The 22,500-nt window shown below is 46.4% G+C and overlaps 1 protein-coding gene across 4 annotated transcripts in view; it reads right to left on the bottom strand.

Moving 5' to 3' along the window:
* LOC143293034 (filamin-A-like) overlaps positions 1-22,500 on the bottom strand; it is a 141,575-nt gene that overhangs the window by 583 nt on the left and 118,492 nt on the right. For 3 of the 4 annotated variants that reach the window (XM_076603856.1, XM_076603855.1, XM_076603857.1), the window contains 9 exons: positions 21,514-21,678; positions 20,817-20,918; positions 19,669-19,806; positions 18,827-18,957; positions 17,190-17,478; positions 14,363-14,578; positions 11,665-11,685; positions 4,321-4,515; positions 1-2,090 (listed from right to left, as the gene is read on the bottom strand). The exon at positions 1-2,090 is cut by the window's left edge and continues 583 nt beyond it. In XM_076603856.1, coding sequence (XP_076459971.1) covers positions 1,903-2,090; positions 4,321-4,515; positions 11,665-11,685; positions 14,363-14,578; positions 17,190-17,478; positions 18,827-18,957; positions 19,669-19,806; positions 20,817-20,918; positions 21,514-21,678 — 1,445 coding nt within the window. In that variant the 3' untranslated portion in view covers positions 1-1,902. The remainder of the gene's footprint in view (positions 2,091-4,320; positions 4,516-11,664; positions 11,686-14,362; positions 14,579-17,189; positions 17,479-18,826; positions 18,958-19,668; positions 19,807-20,816; positions 20,919-21,513; positions 21,679-22,500) is intronic. The other variant, XM_076603858.1, reaches the window with a different exon arrangement.

Genomic DNA, 22,500 nt, shown 5'->3' with positions numbered 1-22,500 from the left:
GAGTCACGTTGCTTTGTTTTATGGGCTGATTTTCTTTCTTTTTTCTTTGTTTTAACAAGCTTTGGAAGGTCAGTAAATATTGTCACAGACTTTTTTTGGCCAAGGGGAAGGGGTTGGGGTGGGTGTGGGGGTAAATTTGGGGGAAGGAGAGGGGTGGGGGTGGGGGGGGGGAATCAAAGGACGGAATTGGAGATTTGGGGAGGAAAACTTGTATACACCTTTCTTTCAGAACTCAACTTAAAAGTGAAATCAAACTGAATTAAAACATAAAATGAAACCGAAAACCGAAAGTCTCTACGGAGCAAAAAAAAAAAAAAAAAAAAAAAAAGATGCGAAGGATGAGGACACTTTATAAGGGAATGCAGAAACGAGAGGGAAAATAAAGACAGCCTAGCACTACTTGTGTTTTCTTTGCTATTACACAGAAGATGCAACAGCTACAACACTAAGAAATAAATATGAGCATCCAGACAGACAGACATATGGATAGACGGACAGACAGACAGACAGACATACAGATGGTACGGACAGACAGACAGACAGACAAAAGGGTATTCAAAACATCAGCCGCTAAGTATTACAGTATTTCTGCATAAAAAGAAAATGAAAATCATTCCAGTCACTTCAAAGATGAATCTTATCCTGTCCTTTTGATATTTGCGAATGTTTCTAAATACGAGATGAATGCGTTATGAACGTGTTGTGTTTGTTGGGTTTTTTTTTTTTTTTTTTTTTTTGTTGTTGTTGTTGTTTTTGTTGTTGTTGTTTGTTTGTTTGTTTGTTGTTGTTGTTTGTTTTCCTTTCGTTAGTTTCTGGAGACGGTCCCGACATAAAGAAAATAAATACACAACGTTCATGCTCAACATGATTTATAGATTGTGTAAGATGAGTTATAGAGGTGAGGTGCACGAGATATTAAAAAAAAAAAAAAAAAAAAAAAGGGAGGGCAAACAGGGGCGGATCTGGAAGGGAACATGACATCCCAAATAAAAATGAAACACTTTCAAACTCATTCGCTGCTTTATTTCACACACGTGAGAACTGAAACCAAACCATGTCGTTCAAAGACCAGCATAACCTCGACAAGAGGCCGTTCCTGGGCTAAAAACATGTCAACAACCAAAACAAAAATAAAGAAAGCAAAGGAAGAAAAAAAAAAACCCAGGTTCAGATATTACAGGTTTACACCACCATCTAAATTATGTTCAGAAATATGTTCAAGGGGTACATGTAAAATAAATAAATAAATAAATACATGAATGGAAACTGTATCAGCCATACATCAATGGAGCACACCAGCTAAGGCAATCAAAGGCCATAAAAAAAAAGATACAAAAAATAGATAAAACAAGCAAACGAACAGAGAAATGGATCGAGTTGATTAACCAATCTATTCCCCATCAAAATGAAAGACGTCTACTGATTCTGGAAGCAACTGCTAACTCCTATAAAAGCCAGACAGGGGAGAGAAGGCATGTTCAGGCCTAGAGGTAGTCGCAACGACAAAACGTTACAAGAAGAAGAAGAAGAAATAAGGGAGAGAACAACCACTGAAGGAAAGGGAAGGAAGGTGGGGGGGAAAAGGGGAGGAAAGTCACACATGTTGCATATTCATGATATATAATGAATATATAAACCAATCAACGAGCGAGTCCTTTATTCAATCAAACGAAGAAAAAAAAAAAAAAAAAAAAAAACAGAAACAGAAACAGAAACAAAACAGAAAAAAAAATACCACATGGCTTGGATCACTTGGAAATGACGTCAGAAGAAGGTTGCGTGCGCAGCACACGTGTGCGTGCCACTGCGAGAGCTTCATTAAGCTTTTTTTTTTTTTTTTTTTTTTTTCTTTTTTCCCTTTCTTTCCTTTTTTGCAAAAGATGGGTGGGGACCAGGTGAGCTCTACGTGCTGAGGACGAAGGGGGAGCCAGGGATGTCCTCGTCGCCCCATTTGACGTGCAGCACGTGCTCGCCAATCTCGGTGACCTTGTAGGTGACGGTGTAGGAGGTCTTGGTCGTCTTCTTCACACTCAGCTCCGCCTCGGGCTGACCGCTAGGGGCGATCATGCCAACGGTCAGAAGGGCCTCACCTGAAAGGGGAAAAAACCCACCGCAACGATGATTGTGGGGAGGAGAAGGGGGAGGAGGACGAAGAGAAGGAGGAGGACGAAGAGAAGGAGGAGGAGGAAGGGAAGGAGGAGGAGGAGGAAGAGAAGGAGGAGGAGGAAGAGAAGGAGGAGGAGGACGAAGAGAAGGAGGAGGAGGAAGAGAAGGAGGAGGAGGAGGAAGAGAAGGAGGAGGAGGAAGAGAAGGAGGAGGAGGAAGAGGAGGAGGAGGAGGAAGAGAAGGAGGAGGAGGAGGAAGAGAAGGAGGAGGACGAAGAGAAGGAGGAGGACGAAGAGAAGGAGGAGGAGGAAGAGAAGGAGGAGGAAGAGAAGGAGGAGGAGGAAGAGAAGGAGGAGGAGGACGAAGAGAAGGAGGAGGAGGAGGAAGAGAAGGAGGAGGAGGAAGAGAAGGAGGAGGAGGAAGGGAAGGAGGAGGAGGACGAAGAGAAGGAGGAGGAGGACGAAGAGGAGGAGGAGGACGAAGAGAAGGAGGACGAAGAGAAGGAGGAGGACAAAGAGAAGGAGGAGGAAGAGAAGGAGGAGGAGGACGAAGAGAAGGAGGAGGAGGAAGGGAAGGAGGAGGAGGACGAAGAGAAGGAGGAGGAGGACGAAGAGAAGGAGGAGGAAGAGAAGGAGGAGGAGGAGGAAGAGAAGGAGGAGGAAGAGAAGGAGGAGGAGGAAGAGAAGGAGGAGGAGGAGGAAGAGAAGGAGGAGGAGGACGAAGAGAAGGAGGAGGAGGACGAAGAGAAGGAGGAGGAGGACGAAGAGAAGGGGGAAGAGAAGGGGGAGGAGGAGGAAGAGAAGGAGGAGGAGGACGAAGAGAAGGAGGAGGAGGAGGAAGGGAAGGAGGAGGAGGAGAAGGAGGAGGAGGAAGAGAAGGAGGAGGAGGAAGGGAAGGAGGATGACGACGAAGAGAAGGAGGAGGAGGAAGAAAAAAAACAGAGGAGGAGGAGGACGAGGATGTGATGATGACAGGCTCAATAGCCGAACTGTTAAAGTGTAGGACTTTCACTCTGAGGGTCCCGGGTTCGAATCTCGGTAACCACGCCTGGTGGGTAAAGGGTGGATTTTTTTCTGATTTCCCAGGTCAACATATGTGCAGACCTGCTAGTGCCTGAACCCCCTTCGTGTGTGCACACATGCAGAAGATCAAATATGCATGTTAAAGATCCTGTAATCCATGTCAGCGTTCGGTGGGTTATGGAAACAGGAACATATCCAGCATGCACCCCCCACTCCTCCCCCCGCTCCCCGAAAACGGAGTATGGCTGCCTTCATGGCGGGGTAAAGAAACAAAATGGTCATACACGTAAAATTTTACATGTCTGTCTGAGTGCGTATGTGTGCGTGCCTGAAATCTGATTGAATGACACAGGAAACAAACGATGAGCACTCAATGGCAGCCGATATTCGGCTCTTCAGATTGGCAGCCTGTTGTGCAAATGTGAGGAAGATAATAATGGGATGGTGATGATGAGCAAGACGAGGACGACCAGGACATGGTAAGGAGAAGAATGATGAGACGACGACGATGACGATGATGATGAGGGAAGAAAAGGAGGAAAACCAGGGGGGCAGAGGGGGTGATGATGGTGATATTGATGTTGAAAAGGAGGAGGAGAAGGATGGTAGTGGTTGTGACGATGATGACGAAGAAGAAGAAGAAGAAGGGGGGAGAGGAAGAAGAGGAGAAAGAGGGGGAGGATGGTGATGGTGACACTGATGATGAAAATGACGAGAGGGAAGAGGAAGAAGAGAAGGAAGAGGAGGAGGATGGAGGATGGTACTGACGGTGAAGACAATGAGATTTTCGTTACGATAAGAGTATGCAAGAGCAACAAACGACCGCATTCTAATCTATCCAAATTCTTCAGAAAATGCAATGACATAAACAAATGAAAAAGAAAATAAACAGAAAAATAAGTGAAGAGATAAATGAATAAATAAGTAAACCACCAACTTGGAATCAAAACCACAACAGCCAAACCCAAACCATCCCAACCCTCACCCCCACGAAACTCACTCACTCACCCATTTCCATCAAGCCCTTTGCTTTTTAACGTTCAGCGTTTTCATCACACTACCTAGCTGGTTCGGCCATTTTCTGTTCACTGGTACTTGCCGGTCTGTCATTCCAATGGGGCGATGGCCTTGCATTGAATAAACCATCTGTTTGTTTGTATATGCTTGTTTGGTTTATCACTCACTCACTCACCAGCATCCTTGACGTCGATCTGGAAGTTCTGCAGACGGTTGGTAAATGCCTTCTTCAGGCCCTGGCCCTTGGCCACCACCTTGGAGGCGTCGCCGCGGAACTTGCGGGTCTTGCCGCCGGCGCCAGCCTTCTTCTCCACCGTCTCCACCACCATCGACGACTGCTCCTTGATCGCCGACGGCTTCCGGCCCGAACCTGCGACCGCCCGTACAGAGAGAGTTAACTGGGTGGTTGTTAATGCGACGGGTTTTTGTTTTGGTCCGAGAGTGACCACGCCGTTTGGAAAGAGTTAAGCCGTTGCATGAGGAGCGAACTAAGTTTGCTTATCGTTAAGAATGTTCCTAACTCCACGGTAAATTCCATATACTTAGGAACATTCTTAAAACTCCAAGCAAACATTGCGTTGCAAAGACTGCCTCGTACAACCTGACCCTGGACCATTCAAACACCGGCTGTCCTTTATAAAGCCCTCTTGGCCGAGAGGAGTGGGGATGTGTAACATGGGCAAGACTTTCTCTACTGTAATCAGACAGACAGTCGAGACAACAGTTACCTCTCTCCTGCTGTTCTGATGATGGTTACAGTCGGACACGGCTGACTCATCATACATACATCCAGCATGATCCACAAGCCAGTGAGATCGTGGTGATACAACGTAATAAATAAAGTGCAATAACATGTTATGTAAAATGTTTTGAACAACCGTCCTTGACTACTCGCACACGTGTGTGTGTGTGTGTGTGTGTGTGTTTGTGTGTGTTTGTGTGTGTGTGTGTCTGTGCTCGTGTCTTTGTGTGTGTGTGTGTGTGTGTGTGTGTGTGTGTGTGTGTGTGTCTGCTCGTATCTTTGTGTGTGAGTGTGCGTTTGTGTGTGTCTGTGTCTATGTTCAGGACTTTCTCAAACAGGTTTCCGGTAAGCTAAGTCAAATGTTAATACTTCAGACAATGAATCATCTGATACCCATGCACAACACGTGACTTTCTGGAAGAGAAATGCTTTAGACACATTTTTCTTAGTTCAGTTGAATGAATAAATGAATGAACAGATAAATAGATAAATAAACAAATGCATACATACATACATACATACACACACATACATACATACATACATACATACATAGTGGTAGAGAGAGAGACACACACACACACACACACACACACACACACACACACACACACACACACACACACACACACACACACACACACACACATACATACATACATACATACATACATAAAAAGATAGACAGACAGACAGACAGACAGGTACGTATCTATGCAGATGGATTTATGTTTTAAAGCCCATGATTCGCAGTCTGGGGAAAGTTTGAAAGGAATAAACCAAGACAACACACATGGTGAAATGGGATCTAGGGGAACTAATCCTGAATAGCATAAGGACTACCCCATTGAACGAGGTTCTCTCCCTTCCACCCTTCTTTTTCTGTTCTGTCGGAAATTCAAAGAAAAAAACAGCATCGTCCTGCTCTTCTGAAAATGCAATGTAGATGGTGCGAAACAGCAACATCACACAATGTTATGAAGCAGTGTACTACAATGTGACATTATGAAGTACAAATGTAAGAGCATTTTATACAACCACCTGATCACGTATCTTCAAAACATAAATGTGTGTTGTCGTGCGCGAGTGTTTGTGCGTGCATTTGTGTTCGAAGCATGTGTGTTGCGACGCATACAAAATAACCACCAATTACATGCTAATCTCTGTAACTGAAGCATTTTGACAACAACAATAAATAAAATAAATAAATAAATAAAATAAATAAACAAACCTCTTTCTAATCTAACGACAGAACATGTTGATTTGGTATGAGATAGACAGTAAGACACTTATTGGGATGACAGACAAAGACTAAGACGGACACTATTGAGCAGATACAATGATGTTAGTATTCAAAACATTCCTCTCGTGCAAACTGACTGGGGAGTGGGGGGGGGGGGATATATATATATACACTCCAGACATGCAAGCGCACAAAAATCGACTGAGCCAGACAGAATGAACTTGCCATTATTATCATTCTGTCCAACAAGAACACATAGATTGTGACCACTTATTATAATCAGCATCTCTTTTTGACAATTGGACGGCGTTTGTCTTTGTTACAAGGGACATTATCCGAACTGACGGGCCTGGGAAGCAGTTGGACAAGAGTCTTGTCCCTTAGTTTGTCTCGCTTGAACCCGTGAACGAGTACCATCATAATTGTCCTTGAGGTTTGTAATGTTAACCCTTCTTATTGAATCCGTGAACGAGTACCATCATAATTGTCCTTGAGGTTTGTAATGTTAACCCTTCTTATTTAATCTAAGAGTATTCGTGTCCCAGTTTCTGAACGCATTAGCTTCGTTGAGGCTCTCCATGATGATGAAGTCTCCCGTCGGACCGACGGATGAGTAGGCAGGCAGGCTTATCTGTCAGTGTGTGTCCTCATATGGGAGAAGAGGCCGATTCTGGATGCACAGCACTTCCCACAAGTGTTGCAAGGGAAAAAGTCTCCAGAAGTTGAGTCCTGCTTCCTTCGCTCACGCTTCTCCTTAATGGCCAGCGTTCTCTTGTTTTCAAACGTCTCTATGCCACTAGAGTACAGCATCCTCCACTCGGAGAGCGGTCAAGGGCATCAGTTTCCAAGGAAGCGATGTCTATGTCACAGGCTTTGAGGTTTGTCTTCAAGGTGTCCTTGAAGCGCTTGCAGGGTCTTCCAAGTTCGCGGTGGCCTTCCTTCAGCTGGCCATACAAAAAGGATCTTCGGGATGCAAACAACGTGTCCTGTCCAGCGTAGCTGGCACTGTATCAGCAGGCTTTCAATGCTGGGCAGGCCGCTCCTCTCTAGGACTTGGAGGTTGGAGACCCTGTCTTGCCACTTTATGCCAAGAATCTTTCGTAGGCATCTCTGTTGAAACTGCTCAAGTTGTTGAATGTGACGGCAATACGTCATCCATGTTTCATAACGTTAGAGTTAAAATCAAAAGTCCCGCAAGACTCGGAGCGATGAATCCATATCCATTGTGTCCAGGGCTAAGAAAGGAAAGGCGAGGCTCTACTCTCTCCTTCTGCTGCCATAACCGTCCCTGAACAAAGTCAGTTACACACCTGGGTGGAGTGAGAAAATCGGAGTAAAGCACCTTTCCCAAACACACAGCACCATGCCGAATCGGGACCTCGAACCCTGATCACTGGTGAACACTAAATCACAAGTCAAAGATGTGGAGTGATGACCTTGAGGTAACGCGTCCGCCTAGGAAGCGAGAGAATCTGAGCGCACTGGTTCGAATCACGGCTCAGCCGCCGATATTTTCTCCCCTTCCACTAGACCTTGAGCGGTGGTCTGGACGCTAGTCATTCGGATGAGACGAGAAACCGAGATCCCGTGTGAAGCATGCACTTAGCGCACGTAAAAGAACCCACGGCAACAAAAGGGTTGTTCTTGGCAAAATTCTGTAGAAAAATCCACTTCGATAGGAAAAACAAATAAAACTGCACGCAGAAACAAATACGAAAAATGGGTGACGCTGTTGTGTAGCGACACGCACTCCCTGGGGAGAGCAGCAAGAATTTCACACAGAGAAATATGTTGTGGTAAAAAAGAAACGCCTATCCGATTTTTCCACTGCAATGGGAATTCATTCACAGCTTCGTCTTTTGGGGAGGACTATGACTCTCAAACTAGGAGGCAAGATTACACTGGTTCTTGGTGCTGCAGCCTTGAGGGCTAGTTGGCCTTTAGGGACCCTCCCAACGTCGACAGCTTTCAAACCCTCTTGACCGAGAGAGTGAGGATATAACTTGGGCAAGACACTCTCCGCTACTATCGTTCTAGCCCTGATAATCGGAACAGCTGTTGCCGCCTCCAGAATGAAAATGATTAATGATAAACACAGGTGTTGTCATTTCTTGGAACGGGGAAAAAGAAAAAGTCAAGCTCCGGACCTGGCATGAAGGCACCCCCCAAAATATAGTTTATTTCTTTTCTTTTCTTTTTTCAAAATGCCAGCTTCAAGCCATTAAAATTCTTATCTGACCATCACCTGTCGAAAAATACACAAAAATTGTAAGCGAAGAGAAACAAAAGAAAAAAACAACAACTAAGTACAACATCAATTCAACAACAACTAGGAAACAACACAGTAATTTCAATGGGTTGGGGTTGTTATGAATCTTAACCGAACATTCTAAATCACATTCAGAAGACATGTGTAAGAACACTTAAACAATGGGAAAAAAAAATAGGGAAAGAGTGAAACTATGTACTCCATGGTCTAGCATGCCTACTGTGGAGAAGGAAAAGTTACACACATAATTATATTAAGTTTAAGCCATTCAGTCAGTATCGGTAATAACACAATGAATATCGGAAGCTTCAAATAAAGATAAAAACACAAAATTCCGTCAAATTCAGTTAACGTTTCTCAGAGGTAAATACAACAAGGACTAAGAGGGTGAAAATGATATCGATTTCAGTTGCACTGATCGCATCCATTGGGGTTACACAAATCGAAATATTAACACATTCATTGATCAATGCTCGGAATGAACTTACCTTCTGCGTTATAGAAATCCCATGCAAATGCAAATGAAAAAAAACAATGAGGATTTTTTTTTTTTTTTTAGTTCAGAGCATAAGTCATTGTGAGGAAGTCTAGTTTAGCGCATAAAATGATTGTGAGCAACTGTAAATCAAAGCAGCAAACTGGAAATGAATAAGGTCCGGTCATACTGTAGTAAATGGGTCATTATAAATAACATTGGATATGAATAACACTGGACACACATGACATTTCCTCGACGATTGCCTCCCCTGTTTGATCCTGTACCCAGTTTACCTTTCTTCTTTTTAATTCAAAGTCAGCGAAAGGCATGGACACAGAAACATTCGTCAAGATTATTCTTCACACACACCCCAACCCACCCCCCCCCCCCCCCCCCCCACCCCACACACACACACACACTCCCAGTCCCTTCCCTCTCCACTTCCCACCCTCTGCACCACAAAGACCACCACTGCCACAATCCCGAACAACAATGACAACAACATAAACTACCACAACAAAGCACCTAATTTTATGAATCTGTCTTCATGAAAAAGCATTCAAGATGTTAACGAATTGTAATCCAGTGGTTCATAACATTACTAGAACTCCAGGGAGCGGAGGGTGGGGTATGGGGGAGAGACAAATGATAACATGATAAAAAAAAAAGTTTTTAATTACAAAAAGGGCATACTACGTTTTGTAATAGATTAGGAAATATTTTCACGTAAAGTGGAAAGCAGATGTCTTGATTTGCTAAACCGAGACGGCATAAGGAAAAACAACAACAACAACAACCACGTGGGGAAAAGATATTTTGTTTGGGGTCCACCTCAAGAGTATTTTGGACGACATATCAATCAAGTACATAGATGGAGCTGGATATAGGCCAGTCGGGATCACCAATCCATTGTTAGCCAATCAGGAATAGGCGGATTACGAACAGGCCAATCAGTAAAAGGCGAATCGGGAACAGACGGATCAGGAATAGACTAAATCAGGAACAGACGATTCAAGAAGAAGACGGATCAGGAATTGGCAAATCAGGAACAGACGATTCAAGAAGAAGACGGATCAGGAATTGGCAAATCAGGAACAGGCGCATTAGGAATAGACGAATCGGGAACAGGCTGATCAGGACGATACCAGGCTTGTTGAAGCATTGGTGTGCCGATGAGAAAGAACACAAGGAGATTACAAGGAGATCACAGGCCGTTTGGTTAAAAGGGGTCAGCCTTCACGAACACCGGCGGTTTCTCACCACGGGGGGTGGGTGGGGGGGTGAGGGGGGAAGAGGGGGGGAAACGTGTGATGTCAATTACAAGCAGACGTTTTAAGGAACTGGTGGGGGGGATCGGAGCGGTTGAGAGAGGTGGTACGGGGGTGACGTGAGAATGAGGGGCATGGGGGGCGGGGGGACAATGAACAATGAACAAATGAACAAATATTTTATTAAGGGTAAACTGGATAAGCTGGAAGCCCTCCCTCACACACAGACACACACACACCCACACACACGCACAAAAGATGAAAAAGGAAAAAAAAACAAAAATCGGTACGGACACTCGGTGTAGACAGTAACAACAACAACAGCAACAACTACAACAACAAGAGTTAATCACGAAACATAAAAAAATAGCATGGAATATAACTCAGTCACACACACACACACACACACACACACACACACACACACACACACACACACGCACACACACACACACACACACACACACACACACACACACACGCACCAGCTTACGCACGCATGCATACACAGGCTGATTTTCACTAATCTTCTGAGCTCCTTTCCCTGTTCACATAGTCAGAGAGCAACGAAAAAAAGGCGAATCGGGAACAGACGGGGGAGGGAGGGGATAAAGAGAGGAGTTTCTCATTGGTTTTGTTTTCTCGTGGCTTAGAATGTGTCTTAAAGGTTAAAAACTTCAAGGTCCCATATACTTTTACGGCCCTCAGGGGCAGTGAATTCGTACCAACTATGTCTGGGGCTCCACATAGAATGGCGGAACCCAATCCTCTCCTTCCGCCGAATTTAAAATTTTTAAAACCTTGCTCAACCGAAATCACGTTACCGATTTACACCTGGGTGGAGTGAGGAGATTCGGAGTAAAGTGCCTTTCCCCCAAGGACACAACACCATGCCGAAACGGGGCCTCGAACCCTGATCACTGGTGAACACTGGATTCAGAGCGTCTCAGTGACGCCTGACCCAATTCTGCCACGGTGTCTCCTGAATAACGTGTGATTGGTTTGATCAAATGATAACTATTATCGAGAAGAAAAAAAAACACAATGAGAACTGTTGGCAAAGAGATGGGGGAGAGAGAAGGAGGGAAGGAGAGAAGGGGGGGGGAGGAGGAGAAAGAAGGGTATAATGGTATCACGGGCACAAGGAGAAAGCACGGTTTCGAGAGAAGATTGTCGGAGGGGGGTGTGGAACTGGAAGGAAGGGGGGTATTACGGACTCATGAGGGGTAGGTAAGGTGGTACGAGGGGGGACATGGTTTTAGAGCAGGAGATAGACCAAAAGAAAGAGGGAGAGGATAGTAGAAGGGAGGATTCTGATTGGTTGGTGGGAGGCGGGGTTGAGGGGGATGGGGGGGGGGCGGAGGAGTGGATATGTTGGGAAGATTGTGAGGCATGGGTTGGGAAGGGTGGGGGTGTGGGGTGGTGGGGTGGGCGGGGGGGGGGGGGGAGGTGAGGGATGTCAAGGAACAGTGATATTACGAGGTGGGGGTCGTTGTTATGCTCAGTTAAGTTCCTTTACCTGAGTAGCATCCCGTTTCATCTGTGGAGCAGTAATGTCAAGCGAGTCAGCTTGTCTTACAATCAACCATCACAGACACCACAGCAAATCAATCATCAATCATCAATCAGAACCACTGCGACTACTGCTACTACTACTACTGAAAGCAGCAAAAATAGTTTAACAGCACGCAGAATGACATGCTACCAAGAAAATGATAATGATTGAAAAAAACAACAACTATCTAATAGCATGAAACAGCTTATCAACGCACCAACGCAGAGTGTAACCTACCTTGGACTCACAGAGACAACAAGAACACACACACACACACACACACTCAGAGACAACAAGAACACACACACACACACACACACACACGCACGCACGCACACACACACACACACACACACACACACACGCACGCACACACACGCACACACACACACACACACACACACACAAACTGAGCTCATCATGAAGGGAAATACCGTTGTGTGTAGCTACCCTTGTAGTGAATAAATAAACACCGTCTTCAGCTTCAAGCACTAGACTATGCCGCTATTTAAAAAAACAACAACAACTGATTGAAACGAAACAAACACAAGATAAGCAAAGATGATTATGATGATGATCTTGATGATGACGGATGTAACAGCCGAGTGGTTAAAGCGTTGAAATTTTAGTCTGACGATCCTTGGTTCGAATCCAGATCACGGCGTCTGGTACGTTTAGGATGGGGATTATTTTCCACGATCTCCCAGGTCAATAGATCCGCAGATCTGTTAACTAGTGCCTGAAACCCCCTTTGTGTGAAAACACATGCAGAACATCAAATGCGGCACATTAGCCCTTTCACCGCCAGTCAATTTAGAGTACAAAATTTCCTTGTGGTATAAACACAGAAAAGGCGGTGGCTAAGAATAGCTGGGGATTCCCCCTGCGATGTATAGAAAATATGGCCTATCCTACCACCAAACATTAAGAGCAGTAGGTTCATGGATAACAGACCAATGAATGGTCACCTTTCCGTGACATGGGTCCTCTACCACGCCTGTGCATAAATGCAACCTTGGCAGTGACAGGGTTAAAGATCCCCTAAGTCTTCGGTGGGTTCAGAAAACGAGAACACACCCATGCATGCACGCTTCTGTAAACGAAACATGGCTGCCTACCTGGCGAGGTAAAAAAAAAAATGGTCATACACGTAAAAACACCATTCGCACATACGTGTGAACGTGGGATTTGCAGTCCAAGAATATGGAGAAGACGATGATGATGATGATGAGAACCACGACGACGATGACGATGACGATAACGGTGAACAAAAAGAAGAAAATGATATAATGAATCAAAGCATTAAAAAAAAAAAAAGAACATCAAAACGAGAGTGTACTCATTGGCGCCAATTCGTGTGCAGTGCTCTCTAAATTAAGACTTCACAACGTGCCAATCATGCGCTCTAAAACTACAGCTAACTAAGTTAATCGGCCAATGAATTCGTTCATCAGCATCATGACTTACTGAAGCCACACAAATAACACACAGGCATGAACACCAACATAGGTACAGCCAGCCTATCGATTGATATCTCTTGAAGACTTCGAGAGAGAATCAGAATCGCTGTGTGTGGTCCAGCTATGACGTTCGTGACACAGCGGATACCAGCACTAACCTGGAGCGTCATGCATTAACCCGCATCGTTGGATATCATAAAGCGATTGTGTAGTTAACGGTTCTCTGGCAGCGACTGAAGCTATGCCAGCAACAGTGATTTGATCAGCGTCACTTACAAGATATGTGCCAGTGACTAAAACTGTGCCAATTACTGGATATGTGCCGCTGACTGAATGCTCACCAATTACTGGATCTGAGCCAGTTACTGGATCTGAGCCAATTACTGAATCTGAGCTTGTGGCTGAATCTGATTGACTGACTGCGTGCCAATTACTGGATATTTAACAATTACTGAACTTGTGTCAGTTACTCAATCTGTGACAAGTAGGCCTACTGGATCTGTGTCTATGACTGAATCCTTGTCAATGACTCAGTATGTGCCAATTACTGCATCTGTTTTGCTTACCATATATGTATCATTGAGTGAATCTTTGCCATTTACTGGATCTAAGCCTCTGACTGAATGTGTGCAAAGTAATGGATCTGTGCCAATGACTGGCTCTGTGCTAGCGATTCCAATACGCGCCTATCACTGGATCTCTACACTTTACTAGATGTGTGCCAATCAACGAATTTGTACCAATTACTACATCTACGCCAGCGACTGAATAAGCACCAATCAGTGTGTCTGTGGTAATCAGTGGATCTGTGCCAGCGACTGAAAGATGTATCAACCGCTGGATCCGTGCGAATTACTGGATGTGTGCCAGTTACTGGATCAATCAATGCCAATTACTAAATCTGTGCCAGTGACTGAAAGACATATCAATTACTGGATGTGTGCCATTTACTGGATCAATCAATACCAGTTACCAGATCTGTGCCAGTGACTGAAAGACATATCAATTACTGGATCCCTACAAATCGCTGGATGTGTGCCAATTACAACATCTGTGCCAACAACTGGATTGCGCGGCCGCCAGTTAACCAACGCACTGAATATTCTACCAGTAGTCATTCACCGGCTCCGCACAAAGCACACACACACACACACACACACAGACCAGCCCACAAACCACAGACCCCCACCAGTCAAACTCACCAGAGACGTTGGTCTTGTAGGGCGATCCTGCGATGGGGATGGTGCCGTACTTGATGGCGATGAGGTAGTCCCCGGGACAGAAGGGGTTGAAGGTGAACTCGTAGCCATCGTCGACCTCGCGGCAGGAGAGGGCCGCCTTGGACGGACCGTCCACGTAGACCCCGAGAAGACCAGACCCTGCCCCGGCAGTGTGCACCACGAACTTGTTCTTCACGCCTGTGGGTGGAACCGTAGGGAGCAGGTTTGAGGTTCAGGTTTAAACCCTCTAACATTTCGTTTACTTTATTTATTTATAGTCTGTTCATGTAAGATGATGATATTAGATTGAAAATAAATGATATTATTACTATTATTATTTGATAATTATCATTTCTCTCATAATGATGATGATTGTTACGCCCTCTAGCTTATATTAGATAACAAACATAAAGGGTAAAAGTAAGCTAAGAAGAAGCAGGTCGCATGCATATGCATGTACTGTATGCATGTACTTACACTCCCACCCCTTACCCACCCCTCACCCACCCACACACAAAACCCCAAATAACCACCCACCCACCACCCTAAAAACTGACCACACTTGGTGTGCTCCAAAGCCTTCATGGAAGCGCTGACCATGGTGGGTCCAACCACACCGTCACCACCATCGACAACAACAACACCAACCCCACCTCCCCCAAGTCAACAACACCATCACCACCACCAACAACAACAGCAAACAACTATAACCACCGCCAACAACAACACCAACCTCCCCCAAGTCAACAACACCATCACCACCATCGACAACAACAACAGCAAACAACTATAACCACCGCCAACAACAACACCAACCCCACCTCCCCCAAGTCAACAGCACCATCACCACCATCAACAACAACAACAGCAAACAACTATAACCACCGCCAACAACAACACCAACCCCACCTCCCCCAAGTCAACAACACCGTCACCACCATCGACAACAACAACAGCAAACAACTATAACCACCGCCAACAACAACACCAACCCCACCTCCCCCAAGTCAACAACACCGTCACCACCATCGACAACAACAACAGCAAACAACTATAACCACCGCCAACAACAACACCAACCCCACCTCCCCCAAGTCAACAACACCGTCACCACCATCGACAACAACAACAGCAAACAACTATAACCACCGCCAACAACAACACCAACCCCACCTCCCCCAAGTCAACAACACCATCACCACCATCAACAACAACAACAGCAAACAACTATAACCACCGCCAACAACAACACCAACCCCACCTCCCCCAAGTCAACAGCACCATCACCACCATCAACAACAACAACAGCAAACAACTATAACCACCGCCAACAACAACACCAACCCCACCTCCCCCAAGTCAACAACACCGTCACCACCATCGACAACAACAACAGCAAACAACTATAACCACCGCCAACAACAACACCAACCCCACCTCCCCCAAGTCAACAAACACCTCCACCGCCAACAACAACAACGACACCCGGACTTACCATACTTGGCTTGCTCAAGAGCCACCTGGGAAGCTTCGTCGATCACCACCACCACTACCAACTACCAACAACCCCCCCCCCACCCCCCCACACACACACACACCAACAACAACAACAACAACAACAACCCCCCATCCCCACCCCCATCCAAACTGACCACACTTGGCATGCTCCAAAGCTTCCTGGGAAGTGCTGACCACGGTGAGGTCAACCACAACCACTACCACAAAAACCACCACCAGTAACAACAAACACCAGTGACCATGGGGGGTCACCACCAATAACAACAAACACCACTACCACAAAAACCACCACCAATAACAACAAACACCACTACCACAAAAACCACCACCAGTAACAACAAACACCACTACCACAAAAACCACCACCAGTAACAGCAAACACCACAACCACAAAAACCACCAACCATAACAACAAACACCACTACCACCATAACAACAAACACCACCACCACAAAAACCACCACCAATAACAACAAACACCACCACCACAAAAACCACCACCATAACAACAAACACCACCACCACCAATAACAACAAACACCACCACCACAAAAACCACTACCAATAACAACAAACACCACCACCACAAAAACCACCACCAGTAACAGCAAACACCACCACTACCAATAACAACAAACACCACCACCATAAAAACCACCACCAATAACAACAAACACCACCACCACAAAAACCACCACCAATAACAGCAAACACCACCACCACCAATAACAACAAACACCACCACTACCACAAAAACCACCACCAGTAACAGCAAACACCACCACTACCAATAACAACAAACACCACCACTACCACAAAAACCACCACCAGTAACAGCAAACACCACCACCACCAATAACAACAAACACCACCACTACCACAAAAACCACCACCAGTAACAGCAAACACCACCACCACAACCACAAAAACCACCAACAATAACAACAAACACCACCACCACAAAAACCACCACCAATAACAACAAACACCACCACAACCACAAAAACCCCCACCAATAACAACAAACACCACCACCACAACCACAAAAACCACCAACAATAACAACAAACACCATCACCACCACAAAAACCACCAACAATAACAACAAACACCACCACCACAACCACAAAAACCAACCAGCAATAACAACAAACACCACCACCACCACAACCACAAAAAACCACCACCAATAACCACAAACACCAGTGACCATAGGGGAGGTCACCAACAATAACAACAAACCCACCCCCCCCCCCCCCCCCCCCCCCCCCCCCCCACCCCCCCAACTGACCACACTTGGCATGCTCCAAAGCCTCGCCGGAAGCGCTGACCATGGCGGGGTCAGCGTGGCTGGAGCCTACCATCATGGCGAAGGGGGAGTCCGGGATGTGGGCATCATTCAGCTTGACGTCCACGTAGTGCACGCCGTTCTCCTTGGGGATGAAGCGGACGCCGTACATGCCCGTGTCCATCTCCTGCACGAAGCAGTCCATGTGTCCTCCGGAAGGGGTCCTCACGGCGGCGTGCAATCGGCCCGAGGCCCCGTTGAAGTTGACGGTGAAGGTGTTGGGCTTGTCCACCTGTTTGGGGAGGAGGGTGGGGGTGAGGGAGGTGGAGAGGGTTTGAGGGGGTGGGGGTTGGAAACAGGGGTTGAAAGTGTGTGTGTGTGTGTGTGTGTGTGTGTGTGTGTGTGTGTGAATATTTATAACGATGCCTGTGTGATTGTCAGGTATTACCATCAGAACAGCATTGGAGGCAACTGCTGTCCCAACCATCTGGGCTAGAATCTGATGATAGCGGAAACTGTCTTGCCCAAAGTTGTGGTTGGGGATGTTTTGGAAAAAGTGTGTGTGTGTGTGTGTGTGTGTGTGTGTGTGTGTGTGTGTGTGTGTGTGTCGTTATTTATTGATAACCATGTAATAATTTTGCAGTGATTCGGGGCGTTGAGTTGAGCTGAATAACGAACTCACTCATCCACTCACTCACTCACTACAAAGCTAGCTAATTAACTCACTCGTTCATTTACTGACTTATTCACTCATTCACTCATTAACCCATTTCCTCACTCACTCATTCACTCACTGACTAACTAGCTGAGTCACGCACTCATTCATTCACACACTCATCCACTCATTATCCATTCACTCACTCATTCATTCACTCACTTATTCATTCACTTACTCACTAACTCAATTTCAGTTTCAAGGTGTTGAAGCTTGCAAGTTTGATTCACATATGCCACACCACATGTTCAAAGAAAAAGAGCTAACTTACTAACTAATCAATTGACAGACTTTTAAACTGGCTAACCAAATCACTGACTCACCCACTCATTAAACACCCCCACTCACTCACTAACTCACAAACTACCTAACTAACCACCTAACTTCCTAATTAGCTATCAAACTCACTAACAGACTGACTACCTAACTGTTTAACAATCTAACTGATAACTAACTACACAACCACAGAAACATCGAACGTCCTAACCAAGCAACTTATAAACTGCCTAAGTACCCACATAACTAACTAAATAACCAACCACCTAAAATCCAAAACTAACAGACCAACAACTTCACTAACTAATTAACTAACTAACTAACTGACTGACTGACCCACGCACCTACCCACCCACCCACTCATTAACTCACTCAGTACGGCCAGTCCTCTCTTCTCCTCTACACAGACCCCTCGGGTGTCCAGTGGGTGTCTGAATGACCCAATCTTTAGCTTCCGTCGTCAGAATTGTGGTTTTCTTTGTCAACATTTACTTCTTCAGTATAAGAGCCTTCCGATTCCAATATTTTGATGATGGTAATTGGGGTGAAACGCTGTTAACGTCGTCTCTTTTGCCGTTCGTATGGAGAGAGTTAACTAGCCAGCTAACAAGGTAACTGAGCAACCAGCGAACAAACTGCCATCACTCACAGCCAGGTTCCTGTCCCGTAGAGAGTGCACGGTGACCTGGCGGGCTGATCCACTGTCCGGAGCGATGTTCACCATGAAGGGGGAGCCTGGGATATGGTCATCCTCGAACTTCATGTGAAGTCCGTACATACCTGTATGGAAAACAACAACAAAAACGGTCGTGGACATACCTGTTCGAACAACAAAAACGGTCGTGGACATACCTGTTCGAACAACAAAAACGGTCGTGGACATACCTGTTCGAACAACAAAAACGGTCGTGGACATACCTGTCAAACAACAACAACAACAACAACAAAAACTCACTCTCAACACACCACCCTCTAAACAACCACCCTCAGTCCCCCCGCCTCAACCCCCTGCCCTCAAAACACCCCTCAACCACGCCTCCCCCCCCCCCCAACCCCCTTAAAAATCCCTACTCTCAACACACCATCCTCAAAACCCTCACCCTCAAAACCCACCCTCAAAAAACCCATCCTCAAAATCCCCACCCTCAACACCCAACCTTCAAAACCCCCAACTCAACACCCCACCCTCAAAAACCCCACTCACAACATACCCCCCCCCCCCCCCTGCCCTCCCACAAAACACCCACCCTCAAAACACCACCCACCACCGTCAAAACCTACACACACACAAAGCCCCAATACAACCCAACACCCTCAAAACCCAACCCTAAACCCCCCACTACCCCCCCCCCCACACACACACACACACACACCCATCCTCAATACCACCTCTTCCACCCCCTCACTCCCACCCCCACCGCCCCCCAATCCCCCCTTGCCAGCAACCAACTCCCATCACCCCCCAACACTAAAACTCAAAACAACACTGACCAGGTTTGGAGACCTTGTAGGTGGCTCCCAGGAACCCGTTGGGTCGTTCCTCCAGCCTGATCTCAGCCTTGCTGGGTCCCTCCACGGCCAGAGAAAGGGCGCCAGGCCCCGCCTCCCGCGTGTAGATGTTGCACGCGTCTGGCAACGAAACGAACTGATCAGAGGACGCATCGCTTGCGTGTGTGAGCGCGCGTGCACACAGACACAAGACACTCTCAGACACAATCATTTTCTATGTGTAACACACACACACACACACACGCGCACACACACACGCACGCACGCACGCACGCATACACACACACACACACACACACACACACTCCTCTCTTTACACACACCTACTACACCACTCCCACACCCACACCACCCATCAACTCATCCCCACCACACCCACACACCCACCCACCAACTCGCCCCCTCCACCCACACGCACACGAAAACACACACTTACTCCAGCCACCGACCTCCCTTTTCCCAGGTCCCCCGCCCCCCCCCCCCCCCCCCCCAACTGAACCTTGTGGGTACCGCCCAGGTTGCTTTGACCCACACACTAGTACATATAATGATAATAAGAAGAAGAAGAATGGAGTCTCCCGTCGGACCGACGGACGAGTAGGCAGGCAGGCTTATCTGTCGGTGTGTGTCCTCATATGGGAGAAGAGGCCGATTCTGGATGCGCAGCACTTCCCACAGGTGTTGCCTGACCAGCACAGGTGACTTTTTTTTTTTGGTGAGGAGGAGTTGTGCAGTCCCTTCCCCACTCTCTCGCCTACCGACGCTCACAGTCCCACAGGTGCAGATACTGCCACGTGTAGGACGGCCTCGGCAGGTGTAGGTTTTTTCTAGGACTTCCAGCCAAGGATAAGAGCTCCCCCTGCCCTTTTGGTCATCCTCTTCCGCCTTCACAGCCCGTTGGGAAAAGTTTCCTCCTCCGCCTGTTCCGTCGTTGGGAGACTTCACATGCGGCAGGTAGTACTGGGTTACATGGTACCAGTAGCAAGGGCTATGCCCCAGACCTGACATATCTAACTAACGCATACAGTGATACCCACCCCAAAAAAACCCTGCCCACCTCACACATGCGACATCCTTCAACACCCACACTCACACACACACGCGCACACGCGCAGCAAGCACACACTTACTCCAGACACCGACTTCTCCTTTCTCCAAGCCAGGTCCTCCCACCTGAACCTTGTGGGTACCGCCCAGGTTGAGTTGGCCCACAGAGTACTGGAAGGGGCTGCCTGCAAGCAGCAACAACACACAACTAAACCTTTTGTCTTCTTCGTTTTTTTCTTTTTCTGGTAGATTATTTGATTCATATTATGGTATGGTCTCATTTTTTTTAATTGTCCTCTCTTACTTCTGTTTCAAATAACGTGTGTATGTTTGTGGGGGAGGGGGGGGGAACAGTGGTCATGATATGAATAGTTCATGTAAAATTTGTAACTTTTTTCTTTCATGTAAAGCGCCCTGAGGTCTTACATAGATAGACAGAGAGACATATAGATAGAAAGACAGATAGATAGATATACATGTGTGCATGTGTGAGTATGTATACGTGATTACAAATAGACAGAGAGACAGACAGACAGACAGAAAGAAAGATACATTGATAGACGTGTGTGTATGTTTGTGTATGTATGTGTGCATAAAGACAGATAGATAGGTAGATGTGTGTGCATGTTTGTGTATGTATGCGTGCAAAGAGATAGATAGATGGATAGATAGACGGACAGACACACACACACACACACACACACACACACACACACACACACACACACACACACACACACAAATAAACCACCTCCAACATTTTCTTCCCATCCCACGAACCTGAAATGTGCATGCTCTTGTGACGCACGGACAGCGTGTGAGTGCCCTTGACCTTGGGCGTGAACATGATCTTGTAGTGGAACTCCTCCAGGTCCATCACATCACACAGCTCGGACGTGCCGTCAGGATCCGTCACCGACGCCTCCATGTCGAAGGGGTTGGTGCCTGGAAAGGTCAGTTCAAGGCATGACAGGTTAAAGGTTGAAAGTTTAACTCACTCAGTACGGCCAGTCCTCTCTTCTCCTCTACACAGACCCCTCGGATGTCCAGTGGGTGTCTGAATGACCCATGCAACCTTTAGCTTTCGTCGTCAGAATTGTGGTATTCTTTGTCAACATTCACCTCTTCAGTATAAGAGCCTTCTGCTTGCAATAGTTTGATGATGGTAACTGGGGTGAAACGCTGTTAACGTCGTCTCTTTCGCCGTTCGTATGGAGAGAGTTAAAGTTCCCATGTGGGGGAAAGGTTGCAGACTGTGTACAGTCAGGGAGGTCAAGGAAGCAAGGTGGTAAAATGACTCCTTAGTCAAGGGGCAATGTAGTAAAATGACTTCTTAGTCAAGGGGCAAGGTGGTAAAATGACTCTTTAGTCAAGGGGCAAGGTGGAAGAGTGACTCCTTAGTCAAGGGGCAAGGTGGTAAAATGACTCCTTAGTCAAGGGGCAAGGTGGAAGAGTGACTCCTTAGTCAAAGTGGTAAAATGACTCCTTAGTCCAGGTGAAAGAATGACTCCTTAGCCAAGGGGCAAGGACAAAGAATGACTCCTTAGTCAAGGAGCTAGGTGGAAGAGTGACTCCTTAGTCAAGGTGGTAAAATGACTCCTTAGTTAAGGTGGAAGAATGACTCCTTAGTCAAGGTGGTAAAATGACTCCTTAGTCAAGGGGCAAGGTGGAAGAATGACTCCTTACTCAAGGTGAAAGAATGACTCCTTAGTCAAGGTGGTAAAATGACTCATTGGTCAAGAGGAAAGGTAGCAGAATGACTCCTTA

This window comes from Babylonia areolata, chromosome 18 (genome assembly GCF_041734735.1).
Source record: "Babylonia areolata isolate BAREFJ2019XMU chromosome 18, ASM4173473v1, whole genome shotgun sequence".
NCBI lineage: Eukaryota > Metazoa > Mollusca > Gastropoda > Neogastropoda > Buccinidae > Babylonia > Babylonia areolata.
This window is presented reverse-complemented; position numbering and strand designations above follow the sequence as displayed.